Source organism: Molothrus aeneus, chromosome 7, assembly GCF_037042795.1.
Source record: "Molothrus aeneus isolate 106 chromosome 7, BPBGC_Maene_1.0, whole genome shotgun sequence".
Classification (NCBI taxonomy): Eukaryota; Metazoa; Chordata; class Aves; order Passeriformes; family Icteridae; genus Molothrus; species Molothrus aeneus.
Genome location: NC_089652.1, coordinates 922,164 through 949,020, shown reverse-complemented (window position 1 = coordinate 949,020; position 26,857 = coordinate 922,164). Strand labels below are relative to the sequence as shown.

At 47.4% G+C, this 26,857-nt stretch overlaps 1 protein-coding gene across 8 annotated transcripts in view; it reads left to right on the top strand.

Moving 5' to 3' along the window:
• The window catches only part of AGAP1 (ArfGAP with GTPase domain, ankyrin repeat and PH domain 1), a 327,174-nt gene extending 302,452 nt beyond the window's left edge, over window positions 1-24,722 (top strand). For all 8 annotated transcript variants that reach the window (XM_066553390.1, XM_066553387.1, XM_066553384.1 and 5 more), the window contains 2 exons: window positions 14,948-15,203; window positions 16,959-24,722. In XM_066553390.1, the coding sequence (XP_066409487.1) occupies window positions 14,948-15,203; window positions 16,959-17,162 (460 nt within the window). In that variant the 3' untranslated portion in view covers window positions 17,163-24,722. The remainder of the gene's footprint in view (window positions 1-14,947; window positions 15,204-16,958) is intronic.
• The last annotated feature ends 2,135 nt before the right edge of the window (window positions 24,723-26,857 follow it).

Below are 26,857 nucleotides of genomic sequence, written 5' to 3'. Positions count from 1 at the left end.
TACTCACAGCCCCCCAGTTTTGTCCCCTCCTTTTTGAGTCAAGTGGTGTTTTAAACCAGTTCCCCCTTTTGGCGGTAGTTGTGTCTGTCCCATTTCTCTTTGCATGGTGCCACAAAGCAGCACCAGGGCATTGTGCACCAACCAGGGGCACATCTTCCTTCCCAGTAACCAAACACCCTTTGACATTAGAGTGTGAACCTTCCTTTTAAAGGGTGGCTGGCCAGGGGAATCACCCAGACTGGAGACAGTCACTGGGAGCCAGTGCAAAGAGCAGATCAAGTCCTTACGAGGTTCATTTGCAAGGAGTCTATCTGTTTTGATGAGATCATAAAATGCAGTTTATTTAAAAATATGACTCCTTTTTGAGCCAAGTGGTGTTTTAAACCAGTTTCCCCTTCTGGCAGTAGTTGTGTCTGTCCCATTTCTCTTTGCACGCTGCCACAAAGCAGCACCTTGGCTTTCCAAGGGAATAAATGCCATGTGTAACCCATGGGCAGCACCAGGGTGTTGTGCACCAAGCAGGGGCACATCTTCCCTTCCCAGTAACCAAACACCCCTTGGCATTAGAGTGTGAAGCTTCCTTTTAAAGGGTGGCTGGCCAGGGGAATCACCAAGACTGGAGACAGTCACTGGGAGCCAGTGCAAAGAGCAGATGGAGCTGTCCCTGCCAATATCCCAGAGGAAGGTGCCCCAGGAGCCAGGGAAGGTGCTGATTGTGGTTGTCAGTTTCTCTGCTGTTTTCAGCTCTCCTGCTACAAACACAGCCCAGCCACCCTGGCCTTGAAAGGATCCTCAACCTTCCCTTTCCCCGCCTCCACCGCTTCAAAAACACAGCGGCTGACAGTCCAAATGTTTGAAATAATTGGATTCTGCATTCTAATTCATCTGTAAAGTATTCGTTGATTAAATTAGCCTAATAGATATTATTTCTTACATGACTGCATAATTTCATCCTGATTGGATCACTATGGCACTAACGAGTCCCCCCATTTACTATTGACTCGAGAATCACAGAAGGCTGCAGATAACTATCATCTTGTTTCCATTTTTTTCCCTTTCCCAGGCTAAAAGTTAAACTGATTTATACTAAAAAGGCACACAGCCAATGCCCAGGTACATCTGTATTTTAGTCTTCGAGACCAGTGTTAGAATAGGAAAAAAATCTTGGTTTATATAATCTTGAGCCCTCTTTTATTTACTTAGTGGGTTTTTTCTGAAGCAGAAAGATTAACTGACCATTTAAATTCCTTTGGGGGGGGTGGAAATGGAGATATTTTTAAATAAAATGCATTTTATTATCTCATCAAAACAGATAGACTCATTGCAAATGAACCTCGTAAGGACTGCACACACTTAGGGAAATGGAAATTCTCCTCTCAAGATAATGTTCCAGCCAAAGTGGTTTTAGCCTCTATTAGTAAGATTTTTTTCCTCTGAGCTGCAATTTGAGTTTGTAGCCAAGAGAGAGGAAGAGGAAAACAAAACTGCCTTTAGTTTCATGCTAAATGAGAGCAGACCCTGCTCTTTAAGGAAGAGGGAGCTACGGGCTCCAGGTCCCCGGGCTTTTGTTGGGAAGGGGTTAACAGCAGGATTGGCTTCTCCCCCTGCCCTAGTGGCTGGAAACAGCTGGTGGGTTTTGTGTTGGGCTGCTGAACTGAGCAGCCCAAAGAAGTTTTTGGCAAACCCTGGGCCTGGGCAGGACAAGGAGAGGTGGGTCAGCTCAGGAAGCCGTTTCCAGGAGCCACAATGGGGGGAACAATGCCCCGCTCAGCAGGGACACAAGGGACACCCGCTCCCAATGAATAGCTCCCCAAAAAAACCCAAAGGGCTCAAAAGGAGCCAGGCCCATTCGCTGCTGGGAATGCAATAAATTGTTTCAGGAAGTGGGAGTCTGTCCCGGCTAATGGAGCCCTGATTGACAGGAGGTTCTCATTACAGAGCCCATCAGGGGACAAAGTGAATTCCAATGTTATTTAAGAGGTTAAGTAGAAATAAGATGCAGGTGACAGCCCAAGGCTTGGGGCATCAGGCACTGCTCTTCCTAGGCTGAGGTTTTTTTGTGAAGAGACTCCATAAAAATTTAGAATGACTGGGGGCAGGGGAGGTTTAGGAAGTAAAATTTGGTCCTGCCATGACTCAAGGGGACCTTGCCTGGATGAGAAGCAGGGAAGTGAAGGTTGCTTTGGGAATTCTTGCATTAGGAGATCCTTGTTCTTTAAGTCCACCCAACATGGATTGTTCATCTGTAACCCCACCTAGGCTTGGGTCAGGTTGGGTTGGTAACAGCCCCAAGGAACATTTGCAGAAGCTCAAGGAACATTTGGATATCACACTTAGGGATAAACAGGGTGGGATTGTTGGGGTGACTTGATGATCCTTGTGGGTCCCTTCCAGCTCAGGATATTCTCTGATAGGTTCCTGCATGTGCTTCTCCAAGGTCTGTACCCAGCTTGAGAAGCAAAAGAAAAGGAAAATGCATTCCTGGTGACTCAGGCTGCCCTGTGTTCCTGAGCAGGAGGCACCTCCGTGCTGCCATAGGTTACAAAGCTAAAACTAAAGGCTGTTTCTGGCCTTGTTCAGCAAAAATGAAGCAAAGAAGAGCATCCAAAGTGAGGTGTTGCTTGCACAGAGGAAAAGCTGTGATTCAAGCTGTGACCAGAGGTTTAAAGCAGATGCTAAACCTTACAGAGTATTTATTGGTGTATTTTTCCTCTCTCTGAATTGCCAAATGACACTTGTGGATGTCACAGGGTGGGAAGCTGAGGGAGCTGCTGATTGCTGGTATTGACAGAGCCTTGCATGGTGCATGGTCAGGTACAAGGATGTAATTTAAGCACGGGGTTCACGGCTGGCTTGCGAGTGACGGCGAAACTCCCGCATGTGACGCGTGTAATAAATCTGCTCCGGCGCAGGATTAATGTGCTATTCAAAGTGATTATTTACCATTTGAAGTTGAGACGTGGCTGTGCACCAGGAGGAGCAAAATAGCTGAGCACAAGGCATCAGGGAAGGGTGCTCTGAGGGGAGAAGGAGAATACCTGCCTGCATTGTTTCACCAGTGCGGTCCCGGGTAACGCTAATGAAAATTGCACTTGAAATGCAGGATTGATTTGTGATGAGCTCAGCCCTAAAGAGTACATTTGTGGAATGATAACCTGATTGGTGGTGCTGCCTCTTGAAGGGCTGAGGGGGTCTAATTGGCATATAACGCACTATAAATTTATTAGCAGCCTCTGCTTCCCCATTGGTGGGCCTTCTCCTGCTAACCACCAGGAAATTACCAATTTTCAGGAGTTACTCACTCAAGTCGTGCTGTGTCTGGGTTTTACAAAGAAATCTCCATTGCTGCTCTCTCATAAATCCTGGCTCAGAGCTCCTGCAGCTGGAAGGGGTCACTTGTGCAGTGGACAGCTTGGACACCTCGTGTTGGCCACTCAGCCTGGGCCTCCTTGGCTCGTGCTGACTCGCCACAAGCCCAGGGTGCACAAAGACCATTAGGAGGGAACGAGTCTGTTTGGCAACCCCTGGGCTGGGAGCAGAAATTACAGGTTTTTAGCAGTCCATGTCCAGGGCTTTGATGGTTCTTATTGATACATTCAGCCCCAGGGCATCTGGGGCAGTAGAGGATATACCCACTGTTCGTTTTTGGATTTATTTTTTTTTCAGGAGCACAATAGGAATATTCAGGAGCCAGTGTAATTATTTCAGTGAGTTCACTTTTAAGATTGAGTCACAAATTAGAAAATAATATTCACATGTTTCTCCTAATTGGTAACAGATTAGGGATATTTTATCTTTTTTAAATAATTTCCAAATGTGGCCTGAAGAGAGATTTGCTGGGAGAGAGACAGAGAGGGAGAGAGAGAGAGAGAGCACTTACACTCCAGGAACACTTGCACAAGAGGCTTTAATTCCTCAATTCTTGCTTTAATTCAGCCTTTAGATCCCTGCACAGCTCTCTCTGAGTTGCTCTCCAAGTGGAACTTGCTGTCACTTTTGGCAGGTGTCCCTGGTGCAGATTTTCTTTGCTGTCTCTGGGTTTCCCACTGTCAAACATCCACCTTATGGCTTGTAAATCATAAAAGCCCAAAGCTTTGCAAGTGATTAATAGGCAGAGGTGCATTGGGAAAGCTTCAGCAGGATCTGAGCAGTTCCACGTCTTCTGAAAGCCACATCCATCTCCAGTCTCACCTTTTTGGGACACATTTGGGCAATCCCAGTGTTGCACATCCCATTGTTGGAAATGCACAAACAAACAAAAAAAAATCATAGAGATTTCAGTTTTTTAGTCAGAGGAACCTCATGGATTTCTCTGGGTGTTAACTGCTGAGGATTCTCAAGGCTTCATCCCTTTTTATTCCAAGGAAATTCTTCATCCACTTTGCTTTTCCAGAAACAAGAGCAGGTCTACCAATGGCCCTTTTTTTAACTAATTATGATTTATGGTTTGAGAAGGTCATCAAACACCTGCAATCCACTAAAACTGAGGTGGAAGGAAGTCCCATCACTTGCTGAAGAGTGGGAATACTTTGGGATCTCTGCCTTGCCAAAAAAGGCATCATCTTTCTAAATAAAGACAGCCATTAATAAGGGAGACTGATGGAAGGGTCTGATGACATCAACAATTTCTGTAGAGTCCTTGGCATCAGTGAGATGGTTCAGGTTGGATATTAGGGAAATTTCCTCACTGAGAGAGTGGTTAAGCATTGGAAGGGCTGCCCAGGGAGGTGGAGGAGCCACCATCCCTGGAAATGCTCAAGGAATGAGGAGACACAGAAATAAGTGCCTTGGGCACCATGGTGTTTGGTTGAAGGTTGGACTCAATCTTGGAGGTCTTTTCCAAACTTCAGGATTCTGTGGTACTTGGGATGCAAATGAGGAGACATCAGAAGGTGAGGGGAGCAGAAGAGAGAGCTCCAAGTCACTTGGGAAGAGTTGGACAGCGGAGAGGTCCCTGCAGCATCTCTGGAATGTGGATCTCAGAAGTGCTGCCCACAGGGATCATCCAGCTGCTTCCAGCCCCTGGACCTTCCCCTCCAAGCTTGCCTGCCTCCCACTGCTGACTTGTGCAGAGCAAGCAGTTGGTTTTATTTGCTTGCTGCTCCAAATGTGTTTTTCTTCAGTCTGTGCTCAAATACAATGTTTATTACTTGTATTTTCTCTTTTATGTCTTACATAAATTCAGTGTAATGGTTGGAGGGTGTTCTTCTTTCCCAAATACTCCAAAGAGCATCATCTTACTGCTTCTACTGGAATTAAGATGCCATTAAAGCCCCATGAAAGGACTTTTGTTTCTCCTTGCAAACCAAACTGTAGGAGTTACTGTTAACAAAGAATCAAGAAACATTTCTGAAGGTCTTTGTGAGGCTCTGCAATTAAACCATCCTCTTCCAGTTTATGATCCTCTGGTAAAGATTGGGTTCTCCTGGAGCCCACAACATGTTTTTACCATTTTGGATCAGTTGGACTTGATGATCCTAGAGGTCTTGTCCCACCTTAGTGATGCTATGATGGAAGCCTCAAGCAAATTCTCACTTGAGATTTCTTTCTACTCATTTGAGATCTCTTTCTATCACTGCCTGGGGGTCTCTGCACAAATCACCAACGGGATGGGACTGCTGGGGAACGTGTCTTGAGCTGTTTAACTTCCAGCATCACTCTCATTACATGGTTATGGCAATGGGAAGATGCCAGCAGCTCACATCCCCGGCAGCAGACAAAGAACTGCATGTTACAACTTCCTTTAAAAGTTTTTGACCAATCACACAAAGCCAAAGCAGATTGACAGCAGTTCTATCCAACCACTCTAAGCACATGTACCTTTTGCTAAAACAATGCTCGCTTATTTTGGATACAATACCTGCTTGTAAGCATTAAAATACAATGCACAGAGCTCCATTATTAAGCTTAGAACTTCCTAATATCTTGGTAGATAAACTTTTTTGTAGCTTAGGGAGTTATTCTAGCCAAGCGTTAGTACACAGACTGTTGTTCTATTTTTCTTACTTTTCTACTTTTTACATAATTTTTCTGCTGACATATTTTATGGCTACTGCTTAGCTCTAATCACAGTTCTGCTGTCTCTGAGGCCTGCCTTTTGCAGCTTTCCCAAAACCCTCTGATTTTATGGATTCCCACATCTTTCTGCTCTGGAAGTCTGTCAACCCCTTCCAAGTGGTTTTTTTCCCCTTCCCTCATTATTTATAAGGCACTCTCAGTTCTGCTGCCCCTCCACTTTGCAGCAGGGCGAGCAGAGGAGAAGCTCCATTTCTCTTCCTCGCTGTGTTTGCCACGGGATGCGTTCCAGAGCCACTCACATCAGGCACTGTTGTGGTATCCCTAATGCTGTGTGATGGCAGGAGCACAGCCCTGCTGCACACGCTGCTCAGCCATGGGGACATTCCCACAGCCACCTTGCTCCATCTCCCACCTGGCACACACTATTGAGATTTATGCCTTGCAATATTTGTGTGTCGCTCCCCGTCCGCCACCCTGGAGAAATGTCACCGTCATATTTTCAGGAAAAATCCCTTTGCCCAGGATTCTTCTCCTGGGAAGCTGAGAAGCCTCAGAGAAAAAGGAAAACAAGAATCATCTGATTTGCTTCTCCTGTGTTTTGCTGCTTTGGAATGTGTTTGGACATGGTTTACCAACAGGTGGTTGTTTCATTGGTTTCTGCTGTGAATTGTTTTTAGTTATTGGTCAATTATGGCCAAGCTGTGTTGGACTCTGAGGAGAGAGTCAGGAGTTTTTCATTAGTATCTTTCTAGCTTTCTGTCTGTATCCTTTTTGTATTCTTTAGTATAGTTTTAGTATAGCAATCTTTAATATAATATAGATCATAAAATAATAAATTAGCCTTCTAAGAACATGGAGTCAGATGCATCGTTTCCTTCCAACGTCGAGGCACCCCAAAAATAAAATAAAATTCCTTTTTCTTTTTTCTTTTTTTTTTTTTTAATAAGTAATGGTTTCCCAAGCTCCACTTAAAACACTGCTGCATTGAGCAAGACCTTGCTGTAGGAGAAAATTAGTGTTAACAAATTGGAGATTAATGGAATCTTCTGACCTGAGTGACTGTATATCAAATGGCAAATTGAAATTTCCAGTCTGTGTTTGGGTACTGGCACAATGCAGTTTGATTTATACACTTAAGACATCAGGTTAAGTGTGGTTACACACGAGTAATGAAATGCATTAGGTACGTGTTTCCAATTACTATTCCCTGCATATATATATATATTTATTTATCACTGAAAACAGGCGAGAAGCGAATATACTCCTTGGTTTTAGCATTTCTATGCAACTGTTGCAGGCTTTTTTTAGGTAATATTTGTGGTCTGCCCAAGTGTTGAGGTTGACCACCCAATAAATGGAAACACTTTATTTGTGTGCAGAGCCACACAGTGATAACTCATTTATCAGCCTTTTTTTTTGGGTAGCCATCACAGTGATATGGTTTGGGTTAAATTTTGTGTGGATGTTTATCTTGATACTGATGTGCCAGTATATAAAAGGAATCAGATCCTGAACTTAGGAGCTTTCCTGTTGGTCAGCAGAGGGTGGGTGTGAGGGAGCTGCTGTTCCTGGGTTTTGCATTCCAGATTCTTGTGAAGTCTCTCCTTAGACATCCAAGGAGAAATCCATCCCCCTCCACTCTTCATGGTGCTTTTTAAATTATTTTCACTGATCTGTGTGTTTAAAATCACAGTCACAGAATGGTTTGGGTTGGAAAAGATCTTAAAGCTCATCCAGTTCCACCCCTGCCATGGCAGGGACACCTTCCACTGTCCCAGGCTGCTCCAAGCCTCATCCAACCTGGCCCTGGACACTTCCAGGGATCCAGGGGCAGCCACAGCTGCTCTGGGCACCCTGTGCCAGGGCCTGCCCACCCTCACAGGGAGGAATTCCTTCCCAATATCCCATCTAAACCCACTCTGTGTCAGTTTAAACCCATTCCCCTTGTCCTGTCACTCCAGACCCTTGTAAATATCTCTCCCCATTTTTGTTGCTGACTCCCTTCAGGAACTGGAAGGCCACAATTAGGTCCCCCCTGGGCTTTCTCTCTTCCAGGCTGAACGTTCCCAATTCTCTCAGCCTTTCCTCGTAGCAGAAGTGTTCCAGACTTCTAATAGTCTTTGTGGTCTCAGGACTGTGGTGAGCTCTAAATCCTTAGAGTTTACCATTGTTAGGGTTTTTCCTTCTGAAATGTCACTGGCAATGCTGTTTCAAAAAATTCTGTGGCTTTTGGGGTTAGAGGAAAAGGACAACTTGTGGCTTCTTCAAGGTTTTTATTAAATCTCTAGGGACTGTTTTCATTTCACATAATGGTACAGAACAAAGAAAAAGCCTGGATTTTTATTGAGAAAAGATTTAAACAACTTTCAGGGCTTAGAGTTGTTGCCCTTAGGATCTTTATTCTCAACTTAATAAGCCTTATCTTAGTACCCACAGTATCCCCTGCTGTTGTATGTCACAGTTTTTGCTTAACTTTACGCAGAGTAAACCTCAGGTGTGATATATTTTATCGAGTAAACCTTAAAAATTATTAGATGGAGTGCCGTGCAATGAAAACAGAAGTTGGCTGCAATTTTCTGTGATAAATCAGAGCCCACAATTGAAGAGTATTTATCTGAAAGGCCTGAAGTCAGTAAACCTTGATGTCTTGGCCAGGCTGGTCGTTAATGTTGGGCAGTGATAAATCCTGTGGGTGTATTAATGCTTCAAGGAGGGCTGCTGCTTACTCCATGGAGGGGTAACCCACAAGTGCAGAAATAGCAGCTGGTTTGGAGCCCTGTGTAGGGGAATGCTGTCAGGAGAGAGGGAAAAAGGTGGAGAGCTCCACCGAATCCGAGTAATGATGATCCTGGTAAGTGCCAGGCAGGCCATGATTAATTTGAGAATCACGTTGAGCTCTGCACAAATGAGTGATCTCTGTCCCTCACACACAGCAGGGCCTTTTTTTTTTCCCTGAAACACACTGCTGTGAAAGGAAAACTGAAAAATTGAATAGGAGAGTTAATGGTGGAGAAGGTCCAGAGCTGGGGGCCTCAGGAAATGAGTCCCTGACAGTGCGAGGTGCTGCTGGTGGGAAACCGCCCTCATTTCATAGAATCCTGGAATGGTGAGGGTTGGAAAGGACCAAGATCATCTCCTTCCAACCTCCTGCCATGGGCAGGGACACCTTCCAGCATCCCAGGGTGCTCAGATCCTGGCCTTGAACTCTTCTAGGGATTTGTGCCATTTGGTTTGGTTGAAAAGGACTGAGAGTAGAAGTAACCTGAATTTGGCATGACTTTGCAGCACTGAATTGTCTGTCTCCTGGACCAAAATTTGAAGAGTGGGTTGAACACAGTCCTCAGGCAGATAAGTTGCCCATCAGACAGCAACTAAATCATTTCCAGGCTGGGTTACCACACTGCTCACTTGGACCAGAGTCCAAGGCAAGACACGGGCTGGCTGATCCACAGCTTTCCTATGGGGCTGCCCTTCGTCCGTCAGGGATGTTTAACTTGTGAGAAGTAATAAGCTTAATAGATAGACTTTATTTAATTATTAATGATCCCTTTCTGTCCTTACAGCTCATAAAACACCCTGTAGGTTGGCAAAACACTCATAATATTGATCAGGAGCCAGAGAGATATTTATTTCCTCTTTGCCCCGGCGCGCGTAAATCGCGCTCCGTTCCCTGGGCGGGCGGGATTTACAGTGGGCCCGTTTCTTCAAAGCTCTCAGTAATTAAGGGATAAATACCCATCGGTCTTTGTTTGCTGTCTGGAGCCCTCTTGTTTGCCAGGGACCTGGATATTCCCGGTGGGCTCGTGCCTTCCCCCTTAGCAACGCAGCTGGGCGGGGAGGCATGCGGGGCGCGGAGCCGCTCAGCTGCTCAGCGCTGCCTTTGCAATGCAGCAGAGGGGTCTTCTCCTGCAGAGAGAGAGGAAGGCCCTGTGTTTTCTCAGCATATTGTTCCCAGCCCCTCTTCCATGCCTCTCCTCCCAGTTCCTGCTTTGCTCGGGGCAGGAAGGCACTTTGGAAATTCCTTGCTGCTAGCCCCTTTCTTCTCACCCTCTCTTCTTCTCCCCGCTTTTGCTGTTGCAATTAAAAGCATCATTTTAATTGCATATAACCTTTCTCCAACATTTCAATCCTGCCCCCACCCTCAGTGTTTTCCTTTCACCCATCCCAGCGCTGCATCACCAGCCCTATCCAAAGCAGTGCCATTTTTTGGGATCGTGTTTAATGGGGAAGCCCCGGCACATGCAGCTGCCCGGCACCGGTCATTAGGTGATATGTGCTCCTTGTGTGCTGGACCACGAAGCTAATGACACATCCTGGGGCTCTTCCAGGAGTTTGGGAGGTGCAGTGGGTTAGATTTACTTCATTTTCTTGGAAGAGACACATTAACCTTGTCAGCTGGCCAACAGGAGAGGAAATTTGGCAGAGCTCTTGCTGAGCTGGCCAGGTTACCGCAGCGTTAAAGGGTTGTACTTCAGTGAGCAACCAGAAATGGCAACACACGGGCACAGCACCTGCACAGCCACCGTGGAGACACCACTGAGAGGCCTCCTCTCTTACAGAATTAGTTCCTGTAGCAGGAGAGAAGAAAGGATGAAAAAAAAAAATCAGGAGCTTTTCAGTGTTGTCAGAGGTGTGGAGGATAAAACTTCACTTCAAAGCGCCTGTAAGGAGCCTGCTCTCATTTCTGGTGGTGGGAAATCAATGCTGTGCCATGGTAAATACCTGCTGTCCACTGTCTTTCCAATTCAACCTTCAGAATTCGTTCCAGCTTTTTAACAAGTGGTGAGTAACTCTGGATAACGACATGACATTTTAGTCATCCTTTTAGTCATGCTTTGGGAAGAGCAAGGCTGCTCTTGCTCTGGAGCTGTGGAATTCTGATGGCAAGTTCCCAGGCTCTCCAGCCATATGCTGCTGCCCACTCAGGCAGTTCTGGGTCACTGCATGAGCACCACTTCTTTTCCCACCCTGCACATCCTCTTCTTGTTTGCCTGCTGATGTGACTCCACCAAATATCTGTGAGGGACAAGTGGAGGTGAAGGCAGAGGTGAATGGGAGCGAGGAGAAGTCAGGATGGAGAGTGGGTACCAACAGGAGGAGGCTTCTGATGGCACTGGTAGGGTGGAAAACCCAGTGCAGCACATGATGGGGCTGAGCTGTGTGGGATGTGGGCTCCTCAAGGAGCATCTCCAGTGCAAGCCCACGGCTGGGGAACACAGGGCAGCTCCTGGAGCGAGGCTGTGCTGGAAGCAAATCTGCTTTTCCTCTCCTCTGATTCTCCCTGATTACCCTTCCCCCTTCCAGTGCCCAGTATTTATGTTTCCACATAATAATGATGTGATGTGGCTGGCAGAGTAATTTAAATAATTGGACATTATCTTGAGAAGCAAGCACCTAATTAGATCAAAATAAACCAAGAACTGAAATTTTCATCTGTTTCTAATAACCTTTTACCTGTGTACAGTGCTGCTGCTGCAGCAGGGATTTTGTTATTCACACCACTGTGTGTTCTCGGGGTTCACGAGTGATGGAGGCTCCTGCAGGAACAGAGAGCTTGGTGGCACTTTCTGGACAAGATTGGTGACTCATTCCTGCTTCTGTGGAGTGTTTTGCAGTGATTCTCTGCTCTATGTGCCCCTTGTGTGAGGGACAAACACAGTAAGGTTTGCACCAGCAGATACAGATCAGGATTTGAATGCAGATATTTAGAGAGAAAAGGTTCAAAGAACTTCTGACCTTAGGGCTCTGTTGTTCATTTCTCTAAGTTTATCTAGGAACTTATAATCTGTTCATTTTGCTGCATATGAGGAAGAGGCAGCTCAGACCTTCTCCAATGTTTGGTTTCATTGGGACCATCAGAGCACTTGAAGATGTTCCTTCTACAGCACAGCAGCTTTGATTTGTTCCTGAGACAAGGACTCCACTGCTGAAAGTTCACTGAAAGAGTCTTGGTTTGGCTTTGACAACTACAGCTGGAAGTGTCTGCTATGGAGAGGGTCATTTAGAATTGGCAGGCTTGCAATTAAGGGAGGAAAAGAGGGCAATATTTACTAGCCTTTATTTTAGGGACTGGTTCAGTGTCTTTCTCCTGATGAGTTGCTCTCCCTCACACTTCCTCGTGCTCTTCTTCAGTTGATTTATTTAAAGGTATGTCAGTGCTGGCTGAAATGAAACACTGTGCCTCCTCTTCCTGCTTATTGCTGACCGCTCCAATAATTCATTTTTTAGCTCATTAACTAACAGGGGATGTGAGCAGTGGTCCTCCGGGGAGCTGCAATGAGGTTAAGTGATCTACTGCTGACAACTCTGCTCTTGGACTGGCCTTCCTTGGGGGAAATGAAACCTCAACCAAGACAAGCTGTGGATCCCAGAAGTGAAATTGGGGCATCAGAGCAACAATTGCAGTATTTATGTCTTGTTGTCAGGGTTTCTGAGATGAATGCCAGCAGCAGAGCTGCAGCTGTCTCCCAGGAAAGTCCCCAGGACTTCCCATCCAAATGAAAGGGTTTGTGCCAGAGATGGAGGCAGGATGTTTGTGGACATGCTCATGGGAAAGCAGTCCCTGTGTGTTGTGGCTGTCCATGAGGTGTAGTCCAGTGTGCTTTTCCTCCCACCTCTGATGAGGTTTTGTTTTCATCCCTAACATCCAAATCTTCCTTGTGCCCAGTTTGTACTGTTGAAAAAGACCTGAATCTCACTCCATACTGATGTCAGTGACATGCTGCCCCAAACGTCTGAGGCCTCTGAAACACCTTTATTTTGATTTATAGCTCCACCACGACCCTTGATGTGACTCCAGAGGTGGAACTGGACCTTACTGAGTGAATTCATTTGGTGCCCAGCGCTGAGGCAGGTGGCAGCACATTCCCCTTCCTGTGACATTGGCTTCTAAAGAGTTTCCTCTTCTTTCCCCAGCCTTTTGAGGCAGTAGGACAAAGCTGAGCAGGGCTGGGGCATCCCTATCTCTCTTTCTTGCATCCTTCCAGGAGCATTAGGGTTGTGAAAATGTGCAGAGCAAATGTGAAATTGGTGCTGATAGGTTTGTGAACCTGCCAGCCTCAAGCTTGGAGAGCCTCTGCCTGAACTAAGCAGTTATTCTCTCCTTTTGGCCTCACTGTTACAGTTTAGGCTGAATGGTGATTGGAAGTGGGCAATTTGTGTCAAACAGCTTTTTTTCTCAATAGAAAGTAATTTTTTCTTGAACAACCAGTGCTCTGATAGGGGTTAAAAGTTTCTCTCACTCCAAAGATGGTCTGGGGGAGAGAGAGATTAATTTACTTGACTAAGCTAAAAAAATACTACTTACATATCTGAGGAGTATTTTGCCTTTAGGATGTATGGACATATGAAAAATAAATTGCCAGAGCCCTGGTGTGTGTTACTGGGGGTGAACAGCATAGGTTGAATCACCTCATTTTCCAGTCTGGCACATTTTAAACATGGATGTGTTGGTTATACTCTCAATAATCCTGTGTGAGTTTAAAAATAATCTGAGATCTTTGCTAACATCCTTGAAGATAATCTAGCTGGATACTGGGAGTAGAGCCTTTCCAAGAATGCCCATTTTATTGTAGATAATTGTGTGTTACTTTATCCCTTTCGTGGCACTGGTTCTAGTTTGGCTTTTTACCTTAAAAAAATGTAATTAGAAAAACCATAAATTAAAGATTCTGATAACATAACTCCTTTTCTTCCTCCTCTCCATCTGGAATACCTGCAGCCATACTGCATTTATCAGATCCTGCCATCAAAGGTTAATTTGCAACTGCCCAAATGGGTTGTGGAGGGGTTTTTTTTTGTGTGTCTTTTAGTTTGCAGGAGCCATTCAGAGGCTTGAGGTAAAAGAAGCACTCTCTGTGCTAATTTTCTGTTTGAACTTTTGCTCTGAAGAAAAGGCCTGGCTCTGTTTGTGGGGCAAACTGTGGCCAGGGCAGGGAAGCTGTGCCTGCTTTGGGAAGCTGGGCCTGAAAGCATCCAGGCAGGTCACAGCAAGGTCACTCCACATGTCCCAGGAAATGATGCAAAACTAATCCAGATTTGCTGGTGGAAGGAGATGTTTACGTAAGTATTTAAAAACAGATTAGGGCTAACCTGACACTAGATTACTGGGAGCAGTGTAAACACGGCTGAAAGGCGTAAACAGAGCTTGGCCTTTTGTACTCCAGAGGAGAGAATCTGTCACCAGGACCCAGTTGCCTGGCTCAGGTGATGTTTGTGGTTTTCACAGGCTGAGCAGATTACCTGAGGGACCTCTAAATGGGACTTTTTTTGTCTGGGGCTGCTGCTCTCAGATCATGTAATTGTATGGTAATTTTTGAAACGGGCTGAGTGAAGGGCCTTGTTTGTAGTCCTTGTTCTGCTGTAACCTGATAGCACCAGAAAGCTTCTGATGGTTCTTTGATAAATCAGGAGGAAAAGGTGCTTCAAAGCACTGGTTTGAATTTTGGCAAAACAAGAGGAAATCATCCTTATGCCTTTGGGAGCATTACTCAGTTTGGAGGGGGACAAAGCCCCCATTTGGTTACTTCTGGTGTGGGATACAGAAACAGGGTGCATTTTTTTGCAGTGTATTTTCCAGCCTTGAAGTGGAACCTTGCTCCTTGTTGTATCTTTGTGACCAAAGTGAGGGCTCTTGCCCTGACCTCTTACTGGCCCAGAGCTTTTTAAGACCTCCTGGCTGTTGTGATCGTCCAGTCCCGTGGGCACAGCATCCATCAAGGAGGATCCTGAGCACTGGAACAGCAGGATAGACAACACAAATATTGCTAAAAATACAAGGTTTGGGTGAAGTTCTCCTAAGGTTTGGCTGAACTGTTCCTGTGAGGGCTTTCTTGACATAAATTTGAAAGGGGAAACGACCTCCTTGTTGGTTGAGCGCTGTTGGCTGTGACACCAGCTGAGAGTCACCTGTCCCCTCTGGCTTCCCTAGGGAAGAAAAAGAGCTCTGGATACGCGCCAAGTACGAGCAGAAGCTCTTCCTCGCCCCTCTGCAGTGTCTGGAGCTCTCTCTGGGCCAGCACCTCCTGAGGGCCACGGCCGAGGAGGACTTGAGGACGGTGATCCTGCTGCTGGCCCACGGCACGCGGGACGAGGTCAACGAGACCTGCGGCGACGGCGACGGGCGCACGGCCCTGCACCTGGCCTGCCGCAAGGGCAACGTGGTGCTGCTGCAGCTCCTCATCTGGGTAAGGGCTCCTGCAGGGCTGGGTCCCTCGGGAGGGTGGGCCAGGGCTGCTCCTGGAGGGCTTCAGGACACCACGGCCTCAGGGTGGTGCTGCTGGAGCTCATCATCTGAGTGAGGACTCACTACCCTCCCTCAGGGGACGGGCCTGCTCCTGCAGGGCTTCACGGCCTCCTTATGTAGGTAAGGACTCCTGACGGGGGCTGTGTCCCTCAGCAGGATGGACCAGAGCTGCTCCTGGAGGGCTTCACGGCCTCCTTATGTAGGTAAGGACTCCTGCCAGGGGCTGTGTCCCTCAACAGGATGGACCAGAGCTGCTCCTGGGGGGCTTCATGGCCTCCTCATGTGGGTAAGGACTCCTGCCAGGGGCTGTGTCCCTCAACAGGATGGACCAGAGCTGCTCCTGGAGAGCTTCATGGCCTCCTCATCTGGGTAAGGGCTCCTGCCAGGGCTGGGTCCTTCAGGAGGGTGGGCCAGAGCTGCTCCTGGAGGGCTTCAGGGCACCATGGCCTAAGGGTGGTGCTGCTGGAGCTCTTCATCTGGGCAAGGACTCACTGCCCTCCCTCAGCAGGATGGGCCAGAGCTGCTCCTGGAGAGCTTCACAGCCTCCTCATCTGGGCAAGGACTCACTGCCCTCCCTTGGGAGGGTGGGCCAGATCTGCTCCTGGAGGGGTTCATGGCACCATGGCCTCAGGGTGGTGCTGCTGCAGGTCCTCAAGTGAGTGTGAAAAACGCCAATCACTTGGGGTTTTTTTTAATTTTAAAAGTTTAATAGTAATAAAATGGTTATACAAATAGTCATACAATTAGAGTAATAATAATTTGGACAATTTGAATTAGGACAATATGAGACAATAGAACCAAAGAGTTACAGATGTCCAGGTGCCTTTTTCTGGGCAGCACGAGCTTGAAAAAGGACCCCCGTTAACAAAGGATTAACCCTTGAAAACAATAGCCTGTTGCATATTCATACGCTTCATAGATGATGCATAAATTCTATTCAAATACAGGATTCTGTCTGGTCATCTCAACTTCTTCCTCTGAATCTGAACAGCGCCTTCAAGGCGGGAAGAAGTTTGTTTCTTACGATAAGAGGGCAATAAATTCTTTTTCTCTGAAAGATTTAGGTGTCCTGTGGCTGCTATCTCAGTGCAAGTCCTTTCTTTAAAAAAAGTATCCTACATAGCATAGTTTCTATTTTGACATTTTTTATAACCTAAAACTAGATTTAACACACTACTTAAGAGAATTAATACAGCATTGCTTTCTAACACAACACGTATAATATTCATTTTAATATTTGCCAAACCCAATCATAAAATTCATGCATTTTTCACATGGGCAAGGACTCGCTGCCCTCCCTCAGCAGGATGGGCCAGAGCTGTTCCTGGAGGCTTCAGGGCACCATGGCCTTGGGATGGCTGTTCCTCACTGCACACATTCAGAGGGTGGTGGGAAAGCATGTTTCTGCCTCTCTGCTGCTTGTTGGAAAGGAAGGGAAAGCATGGGAAATGAGGAAGGAGAGATTCCCTTAGCTTGGAGTCTGCTAGGGCAGATTTTGTCCCACACGATTTTGTCCCTCCCTCAGAAACATTTTTTCCGTACGTGGCTCAGCGCCGCCATTCTCGTGTTGCCGGGCTGCTCCCTCGCCCTCCCTTACCTCCAATCCCAAACCCCCTCTGGAAATTGTCACAGCACAGCTCCCAACAGCTCAGGTGAGGTTTGTGGTTTGTGATTCCCCCCTCTTGTCGCCCCGCAGTACGGCGTGGACGTGATGGTGCGCGACGCCCACGGGAACACGGCGCTGGCCTACGCCCGGCAGGCCTCCAGCCAGGAGTGCATCGACGTGCTGCTGCAGTACGGCTGCCCCGACGAGCGCTTCGCCCTCATGGCCACCCCAAACCTGTCCAGGAAGAACAACAACCGCAACAACAGTGGCGGGAGGATGCCCACCATCATCTGAGGGGAGCACCTTGGCTGAGCCCGGCGGCAGCCGCAGCCTCACATTCCTCCATCGCCATCGCAGCTCCGCTCTGTGAGTCCGCTGCCTCTCCTCCTCCTCCTCCCTTTTCCCTGCGGTCCATCCCGAGTGCCAGCGGAGCGCGGGGGGCCCGGGAGGAGCGCGGGGGCTGCGGGCGGGCCCTTGGTTTGGGGGCCATGCCGGGCGGGCCGCGCGTGGCACCGGCACCGCGGGGCAGAGGCGAGCCGGAGCAGAAGGAAGGAAGGAAAGAAAGAAGGAAAGAAGGAAGGAGAGACGGTGACTTTCCCTAAGTGACAGTGAAGCACATCAGAACATTTCACCTCTGCGGCGCCTGGATTTCCATTCTCTTCTCCCGAAGAGCTTGACGGCATAAATCAGAAGCAAGCACAGAGTTTGTCAGGTTTGAAGCTCCTATGATGGTATGTGTCAAATCAGTTGTAGCTAATCTGTCCGGGGAGAATACTGGCTTCATTACACTTGTATAGTTGAGTTCTTCCAGCATTACTGCTGTTTAATAGAACATGATTAGTCATCACGGAGAAAAAAGCATATTAGCTGAGGAGGTAGTTACATGGCACGCTTCGGTGATTGCTTGGATGTGATTGCAATATTCTTAGAAGCATCATATTATCTCAGACATGTTCTTTCGAGCCCTTGGAGCCCTCCTTTCTAAATTCACTGTCATAATTTAGTATCTGTTTAATTTTTCAGTCCAAAGAGAGGAAATGAGTTGCTGAGTGTTATTTGACTGCAGTCTCCTTGGTGTAAAAACAAAATGGAAAAAATAAATAAGAGTAAGCCTGAAACACAAAAAGGAATAATGAATACCGCTGTGGAAAACAACATTTCAAGTACCTTTGGTGAAATTAATAAATGCATTAAAGGCTAATTTTTTTTTTTTTTGGTTATATTTTCAGCCAGCAGAAATAGGTTCTGTCATTTTGCCAAGGTAAATCGTGTTGAGTTTTTTGGTCACTCCTGTGATGCATTGCCTAACTTATACAGATTTTTGTATTGTGTCTCTAGATTCTATGTATTTAAAATCTATTTGAATAAAAAAAAAGGACCGTAAATATACATTGATTTTTTTTTTTTTTTGTACAGAAAATGACATCTCTGTTAATTTATAAACTGTAATGGATGTGAACTAAATAATGTGCAACTAGTTAGGATCTGTGGGTTACAGATCATTATTGTACATTGATAATATTCCCAGCAGTGAACTCTTCTGTCCAAAGCCTGTGAGGAACAACATATCAAAAGGAGATCAGGGAAGGGAAAAAAAAAATCATGTGAAACCTTTTAGGAAGGAGAAAAGAGGCTGTTCCTCAATGCTGTAAATATATTTTACTCCAGAAGTCAGGAAGCTTTCACAAGCCAAGACAAAAAGGCCCATTCTGGCTGGGGGAAGATCAGATTTGATTAAGTTCAGAATTGATAGCCTTCAGCACGGCGGGCAGGGCTCCCTCCCAGCCCGGCTGCTTTCGATGAGAAAAATGGCTTGTGCAAGTGCCCTGGACAGTTGCTTTCAATTCCAAGTTTGAATACCTGATTGGGTCATTTTGGTCTTGCATCCCAGCTTCTCCTGCTTCTCACTAGCAGGATTCTGGCGTGGGGAAGCAGAGGTTTTGGCAGGCAGAAAAGTGATACTTTTTTGTTGTTGTTTTTCTTTTTTCTTTAGAAGTGGCTTATGGCAATGTGGAGATGGGGGCATGGTTTATTGTGGAGAAAGCTGAAAATTTAAGTGAATTGGATGGCAGAGGAGCAATTATGTGAAGGCAGGGAGGTGCACACAGCAGAGTAATTTGCAGATCTACCTGCTCCTGTGTATTTCCCAGGCCTTCAGTGATGCTCTTCCTCAGGGCTCTGGGTTTCACTCAGCACACAAATGGGAGGAGCAGTTGCTAAATAAACTGAATGTGGACAAAATGCAAAGGAAGAAATGCCATGTGGCTATCTTAAAGAAAACCAAAAAAAAAAAATGAAAAATTATGGATTTGAGGCAAAATTGTGGCTGAAAAATGAGCCTTGAGGTAGAAGCACAGGGATATTGACCGGCTTCTCCTCTTTGGTGGTGTTCTCCTTCTGTACTTTGTTGTTTTCTAGACCTTTGAGTATCTGAGGGAGGGAATCTTTCTCCAGCCAGCCTAGGCTGACTGCACCAGACACAGCTGATTCCCTTCCCACTGGGATACTTCTAAATATTTGAATTTTTTTTTTTTTTTATTCAGAAAAGGTGTCTGTCTGAACTGCCATTTCTCCACCATTCCTGACATTTGGTACTTAGAGGTGGTCCCTCAGGGAGGGGACAGCCCAGCTGATGTGCAGCTGAAGGGGATGCTGTGAAACCCCCTCTGTGTGCTGGTGCTCAGGAGCTTTGCCACAGCAGGGATTCAGGAATGGCAATCCCAGAGGTGCTAGAGCTCCCCCCAGGAGCATCCAGGGCATTTGTATCCCAAAAACCAAGTCCAGTGTTTCAAACCCAGGGTTCAAAGTGCACATTCCTTTTCAGAGCTGGGGTTTTCTTTTTTCCTTAATTGAGGTTATTTTCTGTACATTGTTTAATGCTCTCTTTGGGCCACCTCCCTCTGACAAGGCTGAAGGTGATGTTTGAGAAACAAGGGCAACCAGGCAGATTGCAGGTGGACAAATTTCATGATCCTTTCCTAAAAACCTTCTGAGGCCAACCCTTGAAAAAGCACAGAATATTTTTAGGAGAGGAAATTCCAGTCTGTTACAGGAAAAATTATGCATCCAGGCAAGCCAAGTGCTGCTGTAATTAAGTGGTAGCATGGTTGCTTTTAACCTAAATGTGATTTTCCCCTAAGTGTTGGCATAACTGTGTTGAAGCAGCGTGGACTGGGGGTCTGTGGGGAGGATTCCCAGCCCTGCAGGTGGCAGAGCTCCCTTAGAAGGTCAGGAGATCCCAGAATATCCTGAGCTGGAAGGGACCTGCTGGGTGAGGTCACCCAGGGCCCTTGTGAGCAAGTCACTCCTTGCAGGGTGGAGGACAGGGGGGAAAGGCAGAGGATGCAGGAGGCTCTCCTTGGCTGGGTCCTGGTGGGGCTTGGCTTGGAGAGCTCCACAGGGCTGTCAGGGGATGTGTTTGCACTTTGCAGAGGCTGCCCCTGGAGCCATCCAGGTGCAGAACCAGGCAAGATCTCCTGGCACTTGGAGATCCCACAGGAATCATGGTTCCTGATGCTTTCACTCCATTCTCCCACCCCTTTCCTGCTCCTTGGCTCGTGTTTAGCCACTCTTGTTGCTTTTTTGGAATCCTCACACCCTTGGAGCATGTTGGGAACAAAACAAGCCCTAGCTGTGACCCAGTCCATAAGAAATTCCAGCAGAAACCCAGCAGCCAGAGCTGTTTTCTCTGGAGGCTGTGGCAGTGGTTGGCATTGCACCAAACCCTTCCCCTTCATCCCAGATACCTTGAAATCCCCCTTCCTCTGCACTTTATCCATGACTAAAACACTAGGAGCAGGTCAGCCACTGGCATTTCCATATTTCCTCCTCCCTTTGGCTAATTGCTGTGGAATTCAGTCGGGTGTGTCACAGCTGAACCTGGAAATTGCCAGGACAGTTCTCTTCTCCCTGCTCTTCATAAAGGAAAAAGACCCAACCTTGGGAAAATTCAGGGTCCTGCCCTGAATGCAGAGATTTGGCCAAGGGCTCCCATTACCAGATTTCCAGTTTTGGTTGGTTAAAAAAGGAGCAGGGAAAAGAAAGAAGGCTTGGAGAACCTTGGTGCTGTTGGGAAAGCCGGGTGAGCTCCTGGAAGGTGGAGAGGATTTTGAAGCATTTGGGTGCAGTGTAAAATAAATGTGTAAACATTGTTTCATTCACTGTCTTGTCCCCCTTCCCTTAAATTAATGTGTGTTAGTGCAAGAAAAAGAAAAAGCTTTAGCTGCACTTGGAGATTTCCCTGGGCCAGAGAAGGCCGAGTCACGTGGGGAGAGGAGTCGAGGTGGGAGCGCAGGTCCGGGTCTGGAAGTGATCTCCGGCACTGTAATGTAGAAAAATTAGATTCTATGGGGTTGGAATAGCTTCAGCTTTTATATTTGTATGGAGATGGGGAGAAATGAAGTAATTTGTAGTTTCTAGTACAGAGTAGTGGTAGTGGAGACAAGCACAGATTTCACAAGGGGGTCCCCAAGGGGCCCTTCCCAAACGTCTCGGGGAGCCGCCTTTGCACCTTAACAGGGATGGTTTTTGGGGTTTGTTGTTGGTGAAATGGTCATTTCATGTTTGGTTACGTGGTTATTGTCAGAGGGGGGGCTCGAGGGGAGCGTTGGGACCAAACTTTGGGGCAGCTTGGCTGGAGAGGAGACAACTTCCCCATCCTCATCTCAACACCAGGCATTTTCCTTCCCCTTCCAGGGGCTGCTGCAGCAATCCTATCCTTAGGTGGGATCTCTGCCTGTGGGCCTGGACCCTCAGTTCCACACCTTCCATCCTGGATGGTTTGTGGGTAAAATTGACTGCGCAGAAAAGCCAGGTTTGGATGTTCTTGTGTTTGCTGCACAAGAGGGGAAAAAGCCCAAAACTGCTCCAGAGTAAAGTTCTTTTCAAGGGAAAAAAGAAACACTGAACTACCCCAAGTTAAGAGGTTCTGCAGTGAGTTTTGAGTTCTAAGCTACCAAAAAAAAAGGAAGGTTGGCTTGAATAGTTTTATTGGAAAATAATAATAGAGGTTGTAGAGCAAAACATCCAGAGCTGTAGATGGGTGGATTTGTTGGTTTAGGATATTTGTAGGTTTTGCTTTGTTGTTTAGCATGGGCCAGTTTTTACAGTAAATATTGGGACAGTTTACCTTGACTGAGTCTGGCCCACACTTTAAAGGGAGGTTTGAGGGCTTTTGGCCAGGATTGTCAGGAACTGTGAATAGTTCACGTTTAGAGAGGGGAATTGCATGATTTCTGAAAAGTAAAAGGTCAGTTTGGGGTTTTTTTAGGGCCATCTTCAGCCTCAAATTGCCAAGCATGTTTCTGGCCCCATGTTTCATTTCAGGGTGACAGCAAGATGTGGGTGAATGAACTCCCATCGTTTCCTACCATGTTCAGGGGGGAGAATTTTGCTTGTGGGTGGATAAAATAAAGATGTCTTTGTGCATTTCAGCAGTTTTAACCTCTTCATCTCCCCGTGCCTGCCTGCATCCCAAACCCCCGTGGCACATTGGGTTCTGTTGGCAGGCAGAGCCTCAGCTTCCCCTCAGCCATGGATTTTCTGGATGTGGTTTATTTTAGCTTCCAGTGCTAAGGCCTGGCTGTTTGGCAGTGCTTCAGAGCTACTCATTTTCCATCTGTGTGTTGTGTACAGAATGTGAGGGGGGTGGGTGGGGGACACCTCAGAGGTCTCATGGCATGCCTTGGGGACAGTGGCACCTTGCTTGCTGGCACTGAACGCTCCCTGCTCTTCCCCTCTTTCCAGAACTGATCCATTGGGGTTTTTGTACTTCCTGAAGCAGCTGAAAACACTTCCCTGGTGTTCAGGAATTGCAGGGTACGAGGAGGAAAACCCCTCACAGAGAGAGCTCCTCCCCATCTCCTCTGTGCCCCACACCCCAGACTCCTCCTGCAGGGTCCAAGAAGGGTTTTGGTGCTGAATGTGGGGATTTTTGGCATCTGCATCCCAAATGTGGGGTTGAGCTGAGTTGAACTGGTGGGTGAAGTGCAGCCAGAGTGTCCTGAGCCCTCAGGTGTCACCTGGAGGTCACTTTGCACTTGCTGTGTGTGTGTGTGTGCTGGTGCCACACTGCTGGCAGGGACTGTGGGAATGCTCCAATCACCATCAGGGGCTGGAGCCAGCCTCTGGATGGGTGTTTATCCCAGCTGGACTCAGACCAGCTGCTTCCAGGGTGGGGGACACTGACTGGAGGGATGGAGAGGTGCAGGGAGATGAGCTCCAGGCTTGCTGCAGCCTCAGAGGTTTTCCAAAAATCCATCTCCTTCAGGCAGCAGCACTCAGCTTGAGAAAACCTTGAGCTTGGCCTGCAGGGCTGGAGGGGAGACATCCCTCCCTTGCTGGAGAGGGGAGACCCCTCTGGCCAGCCCTGGGGGTGGGAAGCTCCAGGGAAGGAGATTCTGAAGGTAGAAAAGACAGAGTCTTGCATTTCAGAGGCTCTTTTTAATACCAATTTTCTTGAGACTCATCCTTCTGGCTGAACCTGGGTGTGGGACCAGTGAGCTGTCAGGGATTCAGTGGCCCTTGGGGTCCTGCTGCCTTTTGGGTCTTTTGAGGAGATGTTTGCAAGGGAGATGTTCTAAGAGCTGGGTTCTTCCCCAAGGGCAGCTCCTCATCCCTCCCTCCAGGTGTCCTTGGCCACAGCTGGCTCCAAAATCTTGCAGTGAGGGTGCCACAAACCTGGGGTGCTGCAGGCTGGGAAGAGCTGAGCCAGCCTTGCTGCCACCATCTCTACCCTGGCTTTGCTTTCTTGTCCTCCCAGGGGAAATCCACAGGGAGAGGGCAGGAAGGAGCTGTGAGGAAGGCAAATGGGAGGACCTTGGAAACAATGGGAGGATCTTGCCTTTCCCACTCCCTCAATTCCTTGGAAGTGCTGTTGAAACCCCCCCCCAGTGTTTTTTCCTGAGGTAAGCAGGGACTCAGCTGGATTCTCCATGGAATCTGCTGAGGAGAAGAGGATGTGCCCATCCTCTGCTAGCCCCAGGTGTCCCTCTTGCTGTGTCACTGTCAGGAGCACCTTTCACTGGTAGCTGCATGTGGGTGCACAGGCTGAGGGGGATTTGGGGCAGGAGTGTCCCCTAAAACACCAGGGACTCCTTTTGTGATGCTCCTGACTCTTGGAACGGCCAAGAGCTCGGACCTGCAGCTCCTGCTGCCTTAAAACCCCTGGGCTTCAGCAGGATTTGAGCATCTCCCAAAAGCTTGGCCCAGCCTGCAGGGGCTGGATGTTGTGTTCAGCCCCCAAATCTTCCAGGTCTTTCTGCTTTGTGGTGTTTGTCTGTCCAGCTGAGTAGGGAGGGAGCCCAGGTGAGCAGGGTACACCTGCCTGGGGTAGAGGCAGGAGATACCTGGCACATGGCAGGCTTCATAGCAAGGTTTGGGTTGTTGGGGTTTGGGTTTATTATTTTTGTTTGTTTTCTGTTTCTGTAAATAATAATGTATAAATGATGATGAGACAGTGTGGAAATTCTAAAAAAAAAAAAAAGGCAGAAAAAAAGGTCTTTTGTTGTTGTTTTTATATTACCTCATCCAGCAAGTTTGTTTTACAATGACTCGATGATGCTTTATTTATATTGTTTGTACTGTAATTAAACCAATTGACAAACATTTCACTTTGCTTGTTGTTTCCTATTATTTGGGTTTGATTAAGTATGCCAGTTTGTATTATGTTCCCCCTTCCTCTCTCTCTACACGTCGAGATTTTTTGTGTCAGCTGTACAGTATTCTGAATAATTAAAAATAAAAGTAAAAATTAAAAAAAAAAAAGGAACAAAAAAGCTGTAAAGTACTGCAGAGAGAGGCTGCTATATTGTATAGGTCTCTTTCTAATAAAGACAAGAAAACTTGTTGGTTGCAGCTTGTTCTTTGCCTGAGTCTTCATGGTCCCACCTGCCTCCTTTTCCTGCTCAGCTCCTGTCACTCTTTGCCAGCCATAAAGATGAGGGATTGTCCAGGAGCTGGGATGGCAGAATTGCCAGTAATGGTGCAAATTGATAAATTAAAAAGCAATAAGTCAGCCAGGCCATAATGGGTGTATATCTAAGAGTTCTGGGAGTGCACGTGGAGTGTGAGTGACAGATCTGCCAACCAAAAATATGTGATCTTCCATTAAAAACAGTGCTTCTCCCCCAGGAAGGGAGCTGTGAGTGTTGCACCTTGGCTTTAAGACTCTCTGGAGGGGATCCAAGGAATTAGGCTGGGAATGGTTACATCTGTATCTGCTAAATTGCTCCAAATGATCATTTAAAGTAAGAATAATGAAACATCTCTAAGGTCAGGATGTGGCATGGCCTAATCCCTTCTTTGGAGGGAAATGGTGCCTCTCCACGAGGCTTCTCTGAACCAGCTCAAATCTCTGAGCAATGGGCAGTAAATTGACATTTATTTACAGTTTTAGAGGTCTTGTCCTGAGTACAGCCCCAGGAGAACTCAGGAATCTGAGCAGGCTCAAGGAGAAGCCAAGCAGGAGGTGATGGAGAGGGAAGCAGGAGGTGATGGGTTTCCACCAGGCCAGACTGGGAACCCACTGGAAGGGTCCCTGCAGGAAAAAATTACATAAAGTTGGGAGAGCTGTGTGGTCCTTGGAGAGCAGCAGGAAAGATTCCATAAAAGTACATGGAAATGGGGGGAAATGATGATTTCAAGATGATTTAAACCACCCTGGAGTGAAGAATGAAATGGGACATTTAGGATCTACAAGGGCACCACAGAGAGAGAACCAGTGCTGTGGTTTGCCCAGTCTCTGCTTGTCTCACAGAGAAATCAGGGGTGCTCAGAGATGAGGGAAGGTGGGAAAAGTGGGGGATTTCCCTTGAAAAGAGGAAGAAGCAGCAGATTGGGGTTGGCTCTTTTCCTGACCTTGCAGTCCTGCTGACCTCAAAGCCACCCAGGAGGGACAAGGTGCCCCAGAGGCCACCAGTGCAGATCCTGCTCCAGAGAAAACCTGGCCAGGGCTGGAGAGGTGAAATTGTATCCTCATACTCTGAGTGGGGCTGCCACAGCCTGGGATTTGAGGGTTTGGGGTTTATCCTCTCAGCCTGCTGTGCCCTGACCGAAATCTGTCATTGCCCATCCAGCCTCCCACCTCTCCTGTCCCACTGGCATTTGGGGGAACTTTCTGTTTCCTTCCCTGCTCTTCCTTCCCAAGTGCTCCAGGGAGGCTCCAGCAGCACTGTGAGGGATGAAAAGCTGCAGGACTGCTCGTGGATGTTCTTTTTCCCTCCTTTTTTGGGCTCACATGGTGGTTTGTCAGGCAGCAGCTGCTCCCCTTTGTTCCTGCAAGGTTTCCCCACCCTGCTGAACCCCCCAGCACCCAGGCAGGAGGTGCTGCTTTGTGCTCTCCCCTCCTGGATTTGAAATGTGAACTTCCAGCCTGGCAGAACTGTTTGGCTTCCCCCTGGGTGTAAAGCTGTAGTAGTGCTCCTTTTTTTAGGAGCCATCCGTCCCTCCCCTCCTTTGCTCTCCTGAAGGGATGTGGGTTTTGATTTCGTGATGGGCACGGCTGGCTGCTCTCACTCCCTCACAAGCCTCCTAAGATCTGGCTTCTCCTGGAAGATCCAGGTGCTCAGGGATGGTGGAGCAGATTCAAGGATGCCTTTCATGCCCACCTTCCTCACCTTATCCCCAGCCCACCCCTGTGTACCCCTGGAACGCTCCCAGCTGGTGGCATTCACTGATGCCTGGGGAAAAAAGAAAATATCCTACAGCAAAGCAACAGGGGGCAGGAGGAGGTTGGGAAGGAAAACTCGTGATTCCCATAATGGGAGTGGGGGAAACATCCCCTTTTTTTTTTTTTTTTTTTTTTTTAATAGAAAAATAATAATTCCTAAAGAGCCCAAACTGATGCTCTGCTATCAGGGCCTTGCTGTGCATTTCCACCCTTGCCTCCAAAGGATTCACTCTGGTGGATGCTGGGAGCACCAGCTCAGGGAAGCTCCTCCAGAGCCCAGAAGATTCTCACTCTGTAGGCACCACCTGCTTTTAGCCCTCAT